Here is a 19,037-nt window from a genome sequence, read left to right as displayed (position 1 = left end):
GCGAGTGAATCGTTACAGCCTTAGTCACAAGTATTGGGCAATACCAGCACTGTGTGTCGTGTATTCAGCTGTGTGTTCCCAATAGGGTGCATGAAAGTCCTTCGTGTTCATCTTCTTACTTAACATTCCACAAACTGGGAATAAATAAATGTTTTGAAGCAGGGATAGAAATACTTTTTTTTTCTAAGTGTGCCTTAAGGCACCAGACAAATATTTTAGGTGTGCCTTTCTGAAATCGAGTATGCCCACAAGTTTTTAGAATAAATGACAATGATGACGATCATTTGAAATTTATTGTTAAATAAAGAAATGGGTTTATGAGCATTCAAATATGTATGGTATTATTCAATTAGGTAAAAACATTTGTTTTGGGGATTAAAATTTAAATGACTAAATGTGAGTTATGTCTCTTAAAAAAATTAGGCGTGTCAAAATGGCACCAAGAACAGATTTTAGCCGTGCCATTTCTGTATTTACAGTGCCATGGCACACTAATATATGGGGTATTTCGAACCCTGTGAAGCCTCTAATCTGGCAATATTTTTCACATATCTACTTAGTACTAGGTCTTAAAAAGCAGGTTTTGAAATTTTACATTATATATTACATTATGTTATTAGTTTATACAAATGGTGAAACCAGTGGAGTACAAATATTGCTTTTGGAATTTGGTCTGTGTGTTTATGTTATTGAAAGAGTCGTGGTGATTGTGAGAAATGCTTTTCATATTCTGCCAAGCCCATTTCAGGTGTTCCCCCGTTTTGATATTGCTAGAATATTTCTAAAAGCAGCATAAAACTAAACTCACTCACGCACTCATATTCTGCCAGATTTAGTTTGTATTTTGCTGATTATATGATTTTCATTATGTCATGCTAGCCACAGTGATCTGACTAGCAGCACAAAATACTGAGGGAAAGTTCCAAGCAGCCATCCCTTAATGAGTTGATAGATGCAAGTGCTTTCTGAGGAGTCATGATGATGTGAAACTGTGAAAATATGTGTACACATATAATCATGATAATTCTGCCCAAAAAATATGTTTATAGATAACATTGCACAGTTAAGTTTGGGCAACAAAGTTTAAGTTGTGAGTTTTCATAAACAATATTTCCATTTCCATCCTTAGTATAATCCATGAGGAGAGCAGGTGGAATTTTGTAAAGTCCTTAGTCCAGGACTGATCACTGTACTGAGAGTTCCTAAACAAATGTGTTTCCACAATTAATATGGGACATGCTTTATATATATTTTGATATGCAGCATATTTACATCCAGGCACAAGGAGCTGCACTGTTAAGAACCAGTGTATGTGTTTTAGTAGACTAACATAAATTATAGTCTCTGAAATGAACATATTTTACAGAAAAAAACAGTTCCTAAATTATGATTATAAAATATAATGAAAAGATGCCCAGAGACTTTCTTCATTTTTAGAAACTGGGGAAATCTAGACTTGCCACATATTCTAGACTTGCATGGGCTGCATTGGATATTATAAGTTGTTCACTGGTCACGAGGGGGACATGAGTTGATGTACCCGAAGGACGAGGGGATCATAAACAAACATAGAAGGTACATCAACCCATGGGCGCCGAGGGACCAGTGAACAACGTATTTATCTTACGAACAGATCAATGCTATGTTGAACTGTTTGAAGCATGGGTATTGGATCATAATAAGAACTACCAGAGTTAGGTAACAGCCCAAACACTACTAACACGAAGTATCAAATGAATTCCCACAGTTCGGCATTTCCAGCAGGTAACAGAGAAAATGTTACTCGCTTGTAAGCGGGGTATATTGATTGGCTCAGCCAATCAGAAAACGACATTTATAATAATAATAATAATACATTCATTTATAGAGCGCATAAATCATAACATAAATGTGCTCTTTGTGAGGTAAGATAAATTTGTTTCAGGGTCTGTATGACAGACTAGTGTTTTAGATGCTATCATGTGCTTCAAATGACAGGGTAAAAGGTGACTGTTCTCTGATCACTCACTCACTCAACTGACAGGAAACAGCTGACTGTTCCTTTATAACAAAATAACCCTCAATTTCCAAACTCGTCTCCTGGCATATGCTTCTTTAATCGTGACTCATCCCATTTTCAGATTCACAGATAATTGGATATGTAACCCATAAGACTTGAAATATATTTGTAGGTTTGTAAACATCTTGCATGAACATGTGCAATAGCTCCATATATAGACCCAAGGTCTGAAGGATCGATAAATACTGCTTGTTAGCTGTAGCTGGATGTCGTGAGGTTTCTGTGGTAACCAATGTAATCATTACCTTTGTAAACATGTTGTGCATGATCTTGTTCATCAATAACACAGGTAACAGATAATCAAGATAATCTGGAGCATTCTGTAAGTTTTCAAATACACCATGCAAATTCTAATATTTGAGGACTCTAACAGCGTGATAATTAACAGGTAATGAAGACAAGCCGAGGCATTTTCTGAGTTTTGAAATACACCAAATTCTAAATATTTGCGGTGGATATAGATGTGTTTGACAGTCTGACCCTAATTATATTTCTTGTACATATAGCAAAATGTGGATAATTAGCAGATAATAAATATAATTTGTGGCATATATAAGTTGTGAAATACATATATAGAACATTATTCTGCTTTATTTCAATACTGATGTATTGAATGAGAATGTCATTGTAGAACAAAACATGAATTCGGACAATGATCTTCGAGCTCAGTACAGAAGTACTCAGTGTGATGTTCTATATTCATTACATTGTGTTGCTGTTGTGAGATGAACTGGAATGTAATAATCCAAAATATTGTAGGATACAGGCAGTCTGACTTTGCATGACTGAAAAATTTCTTAAAATGTTGTATAATGTAAGTTTCTGACCCACTGAGCATAGTTTTGAAGCCCCAAATCTTGTGTATGTGGAAACTATGAGAAAATTATCCTACCCATGTGTGAGAAGACATAAAGATATAATCACTCATGCCCTGTATCCTGTATCCTGTATCCTCCAGGCATTACTTGTGACCATCCTTATCTTACACTGTCCCCATACTGGGGAATAACATCCGAGTTGGCTTCCTTTGTCCTCAAGTCATACGGCCTGTATCACCCTGTTGGGGCATAACAATTCAAGCAGAACACTCTTTGATAAGACCAGATAAGTGAAGGACATTATAGCCTGTTATGCAAGGACAGCTAATGTGTGTTCTTGACCAGTGTGTGTGATATACAGGTGCTGTGACAAGACTCTACTACAGTGAAACCTGCTTAATCCAGACCCTTATGATTTGGAAACCCTGTCCAGTTGAGATGTTTTCACCTTAGCATCGTTTAATTCCATTATACTAAGATAAGTTGATGAAAGTCTAAATCTCAGAAATTTACTGACAAGTTTTCAACATTTATCAATTAGTTGATGTATTTGATTACTAAAGATATATGGGTAAGATTGTATTTATCATCCAGAATTTCTTTTCCAAGTTTTTCAATTTTGTGATCTGCAATAACTAGTTTCTGGTGTAAAAAGTACAGCAACATAGCTTCAGTGGCAGAGATATATACATTATGTAAACTATGGGCGAGGAATTCTAAGTTGTCAAAACCTGTACCCAACCCTTTTCATGATAACAAAATATTGTTTTAACTAATGAGTGATTGAGTGAGTATGGTTTTATGTTGCTTTTAGCAATGTTCCAGCAGGGGGACACCAGACATGGGCTTCACACATTGTGCCTATGTAGGGAATCAAACCCGGGGTCTTCAGCATGATGAGCTAACATCTTAACCACTAGGCTACCCTTCCACCACAGAGACATATTAGCGATGTCATATGATTGTGACATCATGATGTCACATGTAGATTTGTTTTCATTGATTTCGTCAACAGTGTTTATTACTGGAGCATATCTTGAAAGCCGTACAATATATCTTTGCCAAACTTTGAAAGGTTTGGTAGTGAACAGGTGCCTTTTGATAGTTTAGGGTGTTTAAATTGTTTTTTACAATTATTTTTCATGTTTCCATGGTAAAATTATTAACGACAAATATTTACCATTGCAGGGCATATAATTGACTTTGTCATCTTGGCAAAACTTGGTGTGGTCATGTTTATGATGTATACAGGTGTGCATGGGAGACATTTATGTCACTTGTATCACGATGTTATGTGCTTGTGCCACTCCGAGGGAAGGCTGAGATAGCACCTCATATTGACATAAATCCTATATCCTCTAGTCACGAAACTGACCCTATGTTCCTCCCCTTGGTCTGGCTAGGGAGGCAGAACTTGCAAAAGCTGCACTTTGACAATGGTGAATCACATTGGTATTGTTGTGGTCAAGGTTATTCAGCAATACTGCATATACACTTATTATTATGTAATGAGTCATTGACATGTTATACCCCTTTGACAATTGCTAAGGTAACCTGAGACACTATTATTATTATTATTATTATTACACACTATAATCTTGATCATGTCGAGTCATGTGATGAGTAAGTGTCATATTAGAACTGCTCGTATATTTGTGCTTTTATAGATCCGATGTTTCTTGATTCTTTGGAAATGGTTTGCGAAAATCCTTGTATGAATCATTAGAATACAGGGGAATTTATTCAACTTACATCATATGTGGCCATTATAAATTCACTCTCACTCACTCACTCACTCATACTCACTGGCCTATATCAATTCTCGTTGTGAGAGTCAGCACCTTATGTGTTGTTTTATAACTAATATAATTCTCTAGCTCACTCACTCAAACCAATGTCCAGTAAGTCAATCCTCTACTTTGACAGTTTAAGCTAACTGACAAAAGCCCACATGATCACGCTAAAATGTACTTAAGTCACAGTTAAAATGTATCTAAAATGTTATATATTATCATGAGGTGTCAGTTAATGAGTGAGTAAATTTTGCTGCTTCAGAAATTATACTGCTAGTTCTGAGATCTTACATACATTACCTAAAACTACCCAGTACAGAGCTAGCTTTTCAAACTATTTCTGTGTAATATCAACTAGAAATAAAATACAAGTGGTAAAGTATGACAAGGAATGCCCCCAGAACCTTCAAATTCAGAATAACACAAATTCCGATTGTGACTGATGTGTACTACTTGATTAAAGTATTCCAATTTAAACTGTCTGTCCATGTAACAAAAAAATATTTAAAGACTACAGCTTACAATGACAAAGAAATCAACACTTAGATATACAGCAGGCCATTAGGACACATATAGATTTAAGGTGAGGTGAGGTGAAATTGGGTTTAACGTCGTGCTTGAGAATATTTCGCTCATATGACGACATGCATGCGTGTGTATGTGTGGCTGCTTGTACTAGCCCAGACTGAAGCTGGTTTTATAGTGCTAGCCCAGTGAGATACCATGCCGCAGTGAAGCATGAATACCCCCCTCAGACACATTATACTGACTCCGAGCCAACCAGTCCTTGTTGTACCCATTAATGCCGAGCGCCATGGTACCAACAAGTACCATATTTTAACGTCTTTTGGTATGATGCGGTTGGGGATTGAAACCACGACCTTCCGCTCTCCGGGCGGACGCTCTAACCACTACACCACGGAGGCGTCTCTTTGTCCAGAAGTGATCACTTTACTGAGAGTTCCTAAACAAATGTGTTTCCACAATTAATATGGGACATGCTTTATATATATTTTGATATGCAGCATATTTACATCCAGGCACAAGGAGTTGCTTTGTATGTGTTTTAGTAGACATGAGATCTACCTGCCATAGGTCTGTGGGAAGGTGCATATTTCAAACACTGAACAGCACTGACATTACATAGGTAGGCCTAGCTCATGTTTCCTTGATTGCATAATAACCTGGATGAATCAGAGCTCCCAATAGCTTGGTGATGATGAAGCAGTATATGCAACAACTGGAGGGTGTTTACCGTGTGCTCACACAACCGCGTGTACCAGACATACGATCCATTCAGGTCAGGTGGTTTTACTGGTTTAGTGACGTATAAACTTGTATTGTTATGATAGTGTGCCAAGTACCTGATGGCTCTCTAGGAGACATAATACTGCCAGGAAGGATTATTTTGGTACAGTAGTCGTGATGCGGTTGATATACTATTATCCCGGACTACGTGTCACACAAGTAGCCATATATAGTATATATAGCTTGTTTTCCCCCAATATGTAACATGGATAGTGATCAACTTGTCTGTCTGTCTGTTTGTCTGTTTGTCTGTTGCTCCGTCTAAAATTATATTTGTCTAGATCATATCTCCAAACAAATTATTCTTTCATGAGTGAGTGAGTGAGTGAGTTTAGTTTTACGCCGCTTTTAGCAATATTCCAGCAATATCATGGCGGGGGACACCAGAAATGGACTTAACACATTGTGCCCATGTGAGGAATCGAACCCGGGTTTTCGGCGTGACGAGCGAATGCCTTAACCACTAGGCTACCCCACCGCCCTATTCTTTCATGAAACATTGCACACACAGAAAGCATGTCAACTGGTTCTTTTTGGCATGTAATGATTTTTATGTATTCTGTTTCAACACTATCAAGTTTTGACTATGCCTCCGCCTCCGTGGTGTAGTGGTTAGAGCGTCCGCCCAGAGAGCAGAAGGTCCCGGGTTCGATCCCCGACCGCGTCATACCAAAATATGTTAAAATATGGTACTTGTTGGTCCCTGCCTGGCGCTCGGCATTAATGGGTACAACAAGGACTGGTTGGCTTGGAGTCAGTATAATGTGTCTGAGTGGGTATTCATGCTTCACTGCGGCATGGTATCTCAGTGGGCTAGCACTATAAGACCAGCTTCAGTCTGGGCTAGTACAAGCAGCTGCACCTACAACATACACACGCATGCACGTCGTCATATGAGCGAAATATTCTCCAGCGCGACGTTAAACCTAATTTCACCTCACCTTTCATAGTTCTATGTTTGTCTTGACCATATCTGATGGGTATCCTTTCCTGGAACTTTGCACACACAAGTTTGTTTTTTTTAGTTATCACAGTTTCCATGCCAACCAGATTGACTATGAAAATGTTGACACAGGTAATAGTGGTGAGATTGTCAGGATCATATCCCAAAACAGATACCTGTTCTAACATGAAACTTTGCACACACACCAGGTTTTCAATTGGTGTCTTTTTTGTGTTTTCATAACAAGTTTGATTTTCACTCAATTCAAAAGGATGTGTTTTCCATAAGTATATCCCCCAAACTAGCTGTTTACAACATTATATTATTGTGTGACGTTCGCTAACTCATATCTTTGAAAAGTAGGTCTTGACATACAAATGCAAAGTTCCGCATCCCAGTTCCAAATTTTTGTTTGGATAACTCAATAACGACTCATGTACCCGGTATATTGACACAGGAATAGTTTCGTCAAGTTGGACAGATCGCTTCAGCAGGACTTGTTATAGCAATCAGATTGTGTGTTCTTCTGAATTTGAATGGTCCTCGGGCATTTGTCTACTTCTAATGACCTTTGTTTTAAACAAGGAACATATTCATACTGCCAGGAACGTTAACCAGCCTTCCAGCAACCACCGAGAAATCAATGAGAATGAAATAAAAAACAAACTGCCCTTGGTTGTTTCTTTTGAAGAAGTTAGATATTGTTTTACAAGGTTTCTTCTGCACTTGCAGGCCCATGATGTAGCATGAAAATGTATTTAGTAGTCAATAGCCATTTATACAGAACAAAACTTACTTTAAACTGTTTGTGTTGATTAAACATAACAGTAACTGAATCAGTTTATCAGTCTGTTCTTTATTATACCAATAAGAAGCATGAAGATTAAGAATCTAGTTCTTTGAACGGCATCATATATGAAGAGTCAACAATGTTTTTTATGTCAATTTCTTTATTTGTGACCTGTGAAGGTCTGGGTTAGAATTGGCCTTGAGCAATTCATACTTGCAAGAGGCGACTAACGGGATCGGGTGGTCAGGCTCGCAGACTTGGTTGACACATGTCATCATATCCCAATTACGTAGATCGATGCTCATGCTGTTGATCACTGGATTGTCTGGTCCAGATTCAATTATTTATAGACCGCTGTCATATAGCTGGAATATTGCTGAGTGCAGCATTAACCAAAAAACCAAACTATTTGTTACTCTATTTGATACTCTGTATCATTCACCAGGAGAAGGAGTAAGAATTTCGATTTCAGGATTGTCCAGATTTTGTTTCCAGGTTATTCCCAGACCTGCATCAGATTTTCTTCCACATCAGGCTGATATGTTGTGACATAACTGAAACATTGTACAAAATGACACAAACCAAACTCACTCACACTTTAATGGTCAAAAATACTTTGAATACGGTATTTCAGTGTTCTAGGAGTAATATCATTTACAATATAGTATACACGATTACTTATTATTTATAGCCATGCCACTATTTGTGTAATATAAAGATATGGACTATTTTTGATATTTCAAGTGTTAGCCAATTCAGTATCTAAAAACCTGTTTAATGTATTCACCAATGAATTATGTAGCCTTATTTGTTCAGTCAGAAAAACAAACATGGTTTGAAATATTATCCACCATGTTTAGTGACAAGGTCACATTTGTAAGGTAAGGTGGGTATGAAGCTGAATCTAAAAAAGCGTACTCTCAACAAGCCAGGGCCTAGATTTTCGAAGCTCTCTTAGAGCTAAGATAGTCGTAAGTGCCATAAATTAACATTAACTTGCGACTATCTTAGCTCTAAGAGAGCTTCGAAAATCTAGGCCCAGGTGGGTTGGTGAATGAGAAAGTGATATGGGTTTAACCATGCCCTGAACTGTATTCCAGTTATATCACAGCATTGCTGCCTAATGTGGAAGGATGCAGGTCACAGACATTTACCACATTCGTGATAACCATTATGATGGTGCTGACAAACCTTAAAAACAAAATCGGGGCAAACTGGGATTCAAACCTTCAATAAGGGCTGGCTATTGATGTTGATACAGAGATTGATAATCGTTAAAAAAGTACTGATTGATTACTGCAAAGATTGGAGAAGTAACTTCGAGTAAAAATGCCCCAAAACGTCTGAAAGAATGAATATATTTCACATCACTGGTGAGTGGTGACATGTGTATGCATGAGTTACTAACAAAACAGCGTTCTGAACGTGCTGTGATATTGCTGGAACATTGCTAAAAGCAACGTATAACTAAGTTTACTCATTCACTTACTAATTTTCTTGTTCATTCACAGGAAATAATATGACGACACCTGGCCTAGACTAAAAGAGAAGTTAAACACCGACGCCATGGGTTTCGGTAATCAGCTGCTGCTGCTATTGTGGAAGAATTTTACTCTAAGAAAACGACAGCCGGTGAGTTGGATATATGAGTCTTTGGGATGTAACAAACAAATTGGCAGCAGTTACTTCTTGTGTTCATTATTGAGGATGTTTTTGGTTTATCATGTCTCAGAATTTATTTAGTGGCATGTTTTGTAGTTTAATAATCATATGATACTCTTTAATTATTTTGAAATATAGTTTTATAGTTTTAGCAGTGACCTGTGAAGATCCAGGTAAGAGTTGGTCGTCGGTAACCCATGCTTATCATAAGAGGCGACTAATGGGATCGAAGTGGTCAGACTCGCTGGCTTAGTTGACACATGTCATTGTATAACAATTGCATAGATCGATGCTCATGCTGTTGATCACTGGATTGTTTGGTCCAGACTCAATTATATACAGATCACCACTATATATCTGGAATATTGTTGGGTGCGGCGTTAAGCAACAAACCAACTAATATAATAAGCGTATTGTCTCATTAAACACATGAGATGTCCATTCATATGTTGTTTTGACAACCTTCTGTAAGTTATTTTGTTATTTATTATTTATTATTTTGCTTTTCTATGCTATTGCTTCGCAATGCTTCATTTCATTTGTTTTGATTTGGTTCAATTTGAGGTTACATAAAGTGGTTTTGCACAGATTCTATTTGATGCATTAAATTAGGGTTTACTTCACTCCAGTTTGGTTCATTTTGATAATTTCCACTTTGAATTGGTTTGATCCAAGTTTGTACAGTTCATTTAAATCCTCCTCGTTATGCTTGTGTACAGTTTGTTTCAATTCAGTTTTGTTATGCTTTCATACGATTCATTTCAATTCTGCTTTTTACTCTTCGTTACTGTTCATTTCTATTCATTATAAAAGTCCTGTTTTTAAGGAAATCCTTACTTTTTGAAGGATTATGTTTATCTGGCAACCGGAGGTTTATGTTGGGAGTACATCCTGGTATGGTACATGGGGTCTTCAATACGTTGTTATAGCATGGTAGTAAAATGTGTCGATGTTGCCCATGAGTTGTTCGGCAAAATTAACTAGTTTGGATTTGTAAACTGGTAAATCATCAGGATCATCATAATCTTCAGGGGTTTAGTATTGCCACCAAAAGAGATCCTTCCAACCTTCTTTGGTCCTGAGTGGCAAGGCTTCACACCATCCAGATGCTGCATCCATGATGACCAATTGTACTTGTACTTGCCTGATGTTCATGGCAAGGGACCATGGATGTCAACAGGCCATCGATTGGAGACCTCTTCTACAGGTAGTGGATGTAGTGATGCCTTCCTGCCGTGGTAGTGCTTCTTGGTCTCTTGACATATGTGTCTGGACAATGGACATATGTTCCAATATTGCTGTACATTTTGGCCAATAGTATTTTGGCCTCCTGGTCATATGCCTCCACTCTTTCTCATGGTGGCAACTGCCAAACTTGCAGTCATGGTAAGATTGCAAGACTTGATTCCTAACAGTTCTTGGAACTGCCAGCTGTTTGATGAACTTGTCAGCATGACACTTCTGTCTTTGTGTCTATATGATTCCTTATTCAATTTCAAAGGTAGTGGCTTCAGTCAGAATCTTTTGACAATCCTAATTCATCTTCTGGAAGGACATCATCTTCTTTGTAGTCAAAGATCTGGTTAAAATCAGGGCAGATCCTTTGAATGTGCTTTAAATGTAATTATCTCAACCATTGTGGTTATGAAAAACATATGAGTGACAGACCAATATATTGTCATTTGCAGATGCCCTCACGTTATTGTGTGTGTATATGTAGAGATGTTAGGTTTTGTAAATACATGCTCATTTTGTGTCATTTTGCAATCAACAGAATCTAAATGATTAATACTTATATATATCCTCAGTCTGATTGAGTTAATTGAATATTGTAATTAGGAGGAATTAATGGGCTTGGCAAATTTACTGTCATAACATATAAAAGCTCGCGCCTGTGAGATATCAACAAAACATTAGAAAATAGTCACACCAAAGCCTTCACCGGTATTCACCGACAACCGGCTGCTGCTTGTGGAGCTTCTTTGCCCAATTGAAGTTACTGAGAAGACTCTTTTCACGCTGCATTTCAGCATCCACTACTGTTGCATCATTGATTAGTTGCTGAGTTTTGACTGCTCATATTGCCTGCAAGAGAGAGAAGACATCAGCATTCGCTTCGTAGTTGCTATTTTGCGCCTGCAAAGATCCTGGTTTGATTCCCCACATGGGTACAACGTGTGAAGCCCATTTCAGGTGTCCCCCGATATTGCTGGAATATTGCCCAAAGCGGCATAAAACCGTACTCACTCACACACTCACACAGTGTTCACTATATTTATGAATGGTTGTTTAAATTCAATTCAGAAAATATAGTGCCTGTCAATGTAACTACATTTGCCTACAACTATACCCTTGTCTAGAACCCTTTCTTCTTGGGAAGGATTCATAATCTTAAATGTAGCATTTTACTTATTTTATTTTGAAAGGGTCCTACCACCTGCCACTTCCGAATGAGCAGTGAGGGAAGCAGTGGGTTCTGTGAGAATGAGGGAATCATCTTTTGTCTCAGACAACCTAACCTTGTTATGAATTTCACTCTGAGGGTGGATGTAAATCTGATCTATTGTTTTTGCTAATCCACAAATTTCTTGATCTGAATTGGCAATGGAGTTGATATATTGCCTATCTGAGGTGCTGTTGCCTATTATCAGGGAATGACAGCTGTGATCTAAGACTGCATCATTGTCATTAAGGACATTTTCACCTATAGTCCGTTTGGCTCAAAAGCGGACCGATGAATTGCTATCTTACTCGAAAACTAATAAACATAAAATACTCAATGAAACACTGATCATAATCAAAACATCATACCAACTCTGTGAGGGTTTTGCAGAATTTTTGTCCTAAAAATAAAAAAGTTGTTTAACAATCTATCATTAAAATATTGACACAGTTCACTATTTGTTACGAGGGAGGAGTGCAGAGAAAGGGACAGCCAGGTGTTCGAGAACGGATGGAGACGGCACAGCACAGGTTAATGAATAAATAACTTTGTCTGTGAACGTGCTTCTCGAACACCTTGCTGTCCCTTTCTCTGCACTCCTCCCTCATAACAAACAGTGAACTGTGTCAATATTTTAATGATAGTTTGTTAAACAACTTTATTATTTTGTGGACCAAAATTCTACAAAAACCTCTCAGAGTAGGTATGATGTTTTGATTATGATCAGCGTTTCATTGAGTATGTTATGTTTATTAGTTTTCGAGTTAGATTGCAATTCATCGGTCCACTTTTGAGCCAAACGGACTATAGTAACTGACTTTGATAATGTAGGCAGAACATTGTCATGGTACTCAAATACAAATTTTTACACAACTCATCCCAACACTTTGTGCATTTCGACGCCAACACCCTGAAAATGTGGAAAGGGTGATTTTCCAAGTATAGGATCATCAAAAGTTTTGTTAAAAACATCAGCAAAATGGATGTATCAATTAAACACAGTTGGAATTTCACTTTCATAGTTACTTTCCATGCCAGACTCCATATTGGCCATTACTATTGGCCTTATGGTATGTTCCATACTATAAGAGAAAAAGACAAGTAATCAACAATGTAAAGTAGTACATGTACTTAAAATATTTGAAGACATTTTCTTCCTTGGTTGATGACCGGTGGTCCTTAATTCAGTGATGAGGTCAGAAGTGGATCCAGCTGCTTCTGAGTCTATATTTTCTTGAAGCTGGTTGTAGTTTAAAATATCGATGATTCTCCGCCAATCATAATGGTACTGTTTGTGGTACCATGTGCTTTCGAAGCTAATTACAACTTTATTCCCAGGAACAGATAAACGATGTCGTACATGTTGTATATACCCTACTCAGCCTAACATTTTTGTTTCCTACTGTAGTGTATCACCTTCACATATCACCATACAACATCTTCTTGTTTCACACACTTTAATCGCCCAAGAGAAACATTAGAGGTACATCGCTAGGTTGGAAGATGGCCGCCGAGTGACGTCACATAGCACTCGCTTATATTTATACTCGACCCTAAAGTAATCTCTAACCCAGCCATGCGGCAAGCCCATGCACGTGAATAACATGAATATCCTCAATACAAAGTTCAACCAATCAATACATTACACCTACCTATTTAAATAAACTATAAACATTAAAAAGATTGTGATTGGAGTGCATAATGGGGTATGGCTTCAATAAATACAATGACCAGAAAGAGGAGAGTTCTTAATCTTGCTAACTGAACTGACACTAACCTGACTGACACATTTTCTTGGTGCTTGGAAGATTATGGTATTACAACAGAGGCAATATTGGTGATGACAGATGTATTTTATAAAATAGATTAAAACAATTTCTTATACTATGTAGACATAACTTTTGTAACCCGTGTATGTCCGGGTTAGAATTGGTCATCAGCAACCAATGCTTGTCGTAAGAGGCTACGATGGGATCTGCGGTGGTCAGGCTCGCTGACTTGGTTGATACATGTCGTCGTATCCTAACTGCGTAGATTGATGCTCATGATGTCAGTCACTGGATTTTCTGGTCCATACTTGATTATTTGCAGACTGGCATCAAATAGCTGGAATATTGCTGAGTGCGATGTTAAACAATAAACAAACAAACGTAATTAACTATATGATTATAACCCTTTTTGAAAAGTATGTCTCTAAGCTATTACTGATCATGGTGAAACTAATATTTTATATTTTTGTTTTCATAATTTCTGAATTCTAATATATTGCTTTTTGTGGTAATAATTAAAAATACTTTTTCTATGATAGTAATTTGGCAAAGTCAGTGAAAATGATGTTGAAAACGTCCACAATCTTTGGCAACAATATTTCTTTAACTCACTGGGGGCGGTGGGGTAGCCTAGTGGTTAAGGCGTTCGCTCGTCACGCCAAAAATCCGGGTTCGATTCCCCACATGGGCACAATGTGTTAAGTCCATTTCTGGTGTCCCCCGCCGTGATATTGCTGGAATATTGCTAAAAGCGGCGTAAAACTAAACTCACTCACTCACTCACACTCACTTTAACTCACTGTAGACGTTTGTACTACCTGTGAAGATCAGGGTTAGAATTGATCTTCAGCAACCCATGCTTGTCATTAGAGGTGTCTAATGGTAATGGGTTTTAAGGCTTGCTGACTTGTTTGACACATGTCATCATGTCCGAATTGCGTAGAACAATGATCATGATGTCAATCGCTGGATTGTCTGGTCCAGACTTGTTTATCACAGACTGCCACCATATAGCTGGAATATTGCGGAGTGTGACGTTAAAAAACAAACAACAACAAACATGTTTGTACGAAAATAAGATGAATATGTCATATAATTAATTCATCAGAAGTCAGGTGATTTACAAGGCATTGTGCCTCCTTTTTTTTCAATTTTTTCTATACCCTCACTCACCAAATATTTCTTTCTCCTTGAAACAATTTCCTTGATAGGATATATTGTTGATATATTGTATTTATTATGCACTTGGAAGACAATATACCTTGGACCTGGTTTCATAAACATGAAAAGATATCCTTGTACAACAACTGTCGCAAGTCTGTGTTAGGATGACACTTACAATAGTTGAAGCCCTGCATTCACTTTCTCAAATGAAGCCCTGCATTATAAGAAACTGATAGGGTCCAGGGTCCTTCAAGGACTGCTGGTAACAGTATTATATAGCTAAACAAATGTATATAATATTGTTAGAAAAGATACATACACACGTCATATATATCATATTTTGAGATAAGATTGAAGAAGGAATACGTGACAATTTCCTATGTATCATATTATGGTACAATGTGTATGATTGAAAGAGGTATCATATAAAACAATTGTCATTGATAAGATCAGAACAGGTATCATGGGACAATTTGCTACCAGTATGTATTACCAGCATGGTACGTTGTTAGACAAGATTGGAATGAATATCATGTGACAGTTTTCTGTGTAAATGATTGATAACATCATGACGATGGGAACAGGATTTTTGACACAAGTTGCTGTATATCATATTGTTTTCAATAAGATTAAAACAGATATATGAGGTAGACTGCTATATATTAATAGATAAGATCCAAACAGGTATTTTGACACATTGTTATGTATCATAATGTTTTCAATTGGACTACAACAGATATATGAAACAAGCTGTTGTATATTGTTAGATCAGATTGTCACAGGTATCATGCAAGGCCAGTTGCTATACACTAGAGCTGTAGCGATATATCTTAGTATCAATGATTGTAATACTTTATCTGACGATAAACATATCGATACTTTTTATTATCGTGACATGTATCGTTGACCTTAAAATTGTTAATTTTCACTAGAAATTGATGATTATATCAAAATTTTCGCTGTGACTTGCATATCGTGATATGCATCGACTCGAATCGTATCATTGCAAGATATAGCGATAGGTATCGTATGGTGACATTTCTGTATCATCACACCTCTACTGTACATGTATCCCATCCTGGCATATATGCTATTGTAGCATCCATGCTTTAACTGATGTGTCTGTTCCATGGCAGGTGCGTGTCGTCATCGAGCTGGTATGGCCATTGTGCCTTTTCCTGATCCTGGTGGGCGTGAGGACAAGACCTGACCTCATCATAAACCACCCAGAATGTAAGTGACACATCCCAGGTTTTTTTCAAATTCATTCATGCATCTTTCATTCGTGAATTATTATTCATGTATCGCTTCCGGTCCCTTCCCCATTTCAGCAGTTAGAGTATGAAAATTCAAAGTGATAGACAACATAAAAATAAAGAGGATTTTCTTCTGTTATATTTCTGGAACATACTGACCGTGAAACTCTTTGTGTCACTGAAAAACATTTAACACCATCCTGAAATATTTCACCTATATCATGACGTAATAGGACCAGGCAAACCATTTACCCAAAGGAATAATTGAACTAACATCCCATATGTTGGATATAGGCTGTGTTATTCTTGGGTTATATTCGGTTCATGGATTTGGGGCATATATTGGACAGACTTTTGTTACACACTGCATGCAGGGACACGCCATGAGAATATGCCAAGATTGATGAACTGCTGTTTTGAGACTGCTTTACTGTTACAGGTCACTTCGATGGCAAGGCAATGCCGTCTGCAGGGGACGCTGCCGTTCCTGCAGTCATTCCTGTGTACCTTTAACAACACATGCCACCAAACAGTCACAGCAGACGAAAGGGCGGGAACAGTTGACAGCTTCAATTCCTCTACGTATGTGCATTTTACAGGATGTTAAAAATTAAAAATTAAATTCAGGCGGAATAAACTGCTCATTTTATTGTACGACGAACAGTTCTACCGTATATATTTCCAAAGTAGGTATTGTTGTTAAGAATCGGGACTCGTGCTATGTAAACAACATGAATGTAACATGACATTTGTCTCCAGTATATCCAGACTGCTGGAGGACATAGAGAAGGTGCTGGCCAACAATACAGAGAGAGAGGAAATATTTGATCTGATCAATGACCTGGAGAATCTCCAACAGCTTCAGGACATTGTCTGGAATGGGACATCTGTAGGTAGGTGACCATTTGTTGTCCTCTGCAACACAAACACCATCCATTATCATTGCTACATAAAATGACATTTGAAGCTTGTGTTTGTCAGAACTACAGGCAAACAATGTTGTGTGGAAGTTGAAGGGACTGATGTAAATACTTTTCCAAGATTCAATACAAGGGCACAATAAAGACTAAATACGGAATAAGCAGGGGCCCCACTTATACTTAAAGATAGCTGTAAGTTCAACTCATCAAGAGTTGATGCAACAGTGTTAGACTGAAATATGATTTGACCAGTATTGTATATTACAAGATTGATTTCAGTCAATCTGTGAATTCTGAGTGTGCAGAATAATGTTTCCATGGATGTTGTTGCCAGGGTCTCTCCAACTAGGGAACTTGCTAGTGGATCCTGAGCAGCTCCGGCAACAGATCGCAGCCCAGAACATCAACCTCACTGAGGGTGCCCTGAATTCCCTCCTCAACGCATCATTGTCAGTCCGCAATGTAGGCAGATTTCTACTTTTCTTTGTCTGGACCCTGTTCCACAATATGATCTTGACTATCAATCTGTTCATATTTCCCCCATAGGCTTACAACTGTAGCTCTAAGGTGTCTTTGTGGAATTTCAACTAAGTCAGTATCTATTGCTTATAGTTGTTGGTTCTGAATCCCATATTTATCATGATTATCATTAGCCTTGTGAGTGCTGAACTTATCTCTATTTGGATTCTAGGTTAGAATTGGTCAATAGCAATCTATGCTGGTTATCAATGATGACCTTATATATCAAGTGGGTAGGATCGGTGACATGATGACGGTGCTCCTGATGCAAAAAGGCATGGGTTCAATTCCCAGCATTCCCTACAATCAGTGACTTGATTCATTGTTGGGCATTTTATTCTGACAGTGTGGAATCGTTGCTCACAATATAAATCACAGAATTGTCTTGTCAAGACACAGTTATTTGCAGGCAGCTGCTGTATAGCTGGAATATTGCTGAGTGCAGCATTGAACATTAAACAAACTAAAACTTGCATTCCCTGGACCTGCATTACTTGGAACTTTTGCAGCCTGGTAGTAAATGTGTTTGCTTGTAATTAGAAGTCCTGGGATTGATTTCTCACATGAGTCACAATGTGTGAAGTTCTAGGTATCCCATACTGAGATGTAGCTCGGATAATGGTAAAAGTGGGTTCATCTCATCATCTATCTTCTGATATGACCCAACTCAACCACCCACTTAGTTCATATAATTAGTTGGAAACCCTGCTGTGTGATTTCATCCCATACTGTCCTCTGTGCTAGCTGGTGGGCAACGTAACAAGTGGCAACCCATTCCCCTTCATGAGTCTAGTGGTATTCCTTGAGGAACTAGAATTGCCCGACAATGCCGCCAACTTCAATTCAACTCTGGACCAGTTACGAACAGACGTCTGCAACAACAGCCTCCTGGAGAGGTATTTTGAGTTTGGTAGTCCAGCAGATGCACGGAACGTCCAGGATCAGTTGTGTAACCTGAACATCACCGAAGCCGTCCAGCTGTACAGGGACTTCCGTGATGATATCAACGTGATACAGGTTATCAGCGAGGTAGGTGGCACTTAGCATCTGCACTATGTGTTTCAGGTTTTGTTTGTTTCAGAAAGCAAAAGAAGGTCCTCCACTATTGCATCTCCTATACTTTAACATAGACTTGTGATAGTCATATCTGTATGATGGCTCTGTGAAACTGGTTCCAAGTTCTTCAAATCCATGTTTGTATGAGATCAGGACCTGGTGGTTCATCTGTGTGACCTATGTAGTTGTATGCCATCGTTTCCCAACAATTACACTTTCTCAGTAAAGTACAAATTCTTGTACTTTTGTTAGGTTGAGTCCCATCTAGGACTTCATGTTCCTTGTGTTCCTCATGATAAAAAAGTTGACATAAAAAATTCTCACCTTTTATGGTCATCACTTTTAAATTTCGTTCAAAGCTGAGGCGGTGGGGTAGCCTAGTGGTTAAAGCTCTCGCTTGTCACACCGAAAACTCGGGTTCAATTCCCCACATGGGTACATTGTGTAAAGCCCATTTCCGGTGTCCCCCACCGTGATGTTGTTTGAATATTGCTAAAAGCGGCGTAAAACCATACTCACTCACTCACTCACTCATTC

General features: G+C 38.0%; 1 protein-coding gene across 1 annotated transcript in view; it reads left to right on the top strand.

Annotated features, from left to right (window-relative positions):
* The window catches only part of LOC124267007 (phospholipid-transporting ATPase ABCA1-like), a 79,150-nt gene that overhangs the window by 12,338 nt on the left and 47,775 nt on the right, over positions 1 to 19,037 (top strand). Inside the window, 7 exon segments of the mRNA XM_046701850.1 lie at positions 9,223 to 9,343; positions 15,886 to 15,982; positions 16,445 to 16,476; positions 16,478 to 16,587; positions 16,765 to 16,898; positions 17,260 to 17,387; positions 18,189 to 18,473. Of these exon segments, the coding sequence (XP_046557806.1) occupies positions 9,278 to 9,343; positions 15,886 to 15,982; positions 16,445 to 16,476; positions 16,478 to 16,587; positions 16,765 to 16,898; positions 17,260 to 17,387; positions 18,189 to 18,473 (852 nt within the window). The 5' untranslated portion in view covers positions 9,223 to 9,277.

This window comes from Haliotis rubra, unplaced genomic scaffold, assembly GCF_003918875.1.
Source record: "Haliotis rubra isolate DU_JTF1 unplaced genomic scaffold, ASM391887v1 Scf1295, whole genome shotgun sequence".
NCBI classification, from domain to species: domain Eukaryota; kingdom Metazoa; phylum Mollusca; class Gastropoda; order Lepetellida; family Haliotidae; genus Haliotis; species Haliotis rubra.
This window is presented reverse-complemented; position numbering and strand designations above follow the sequence as displayed.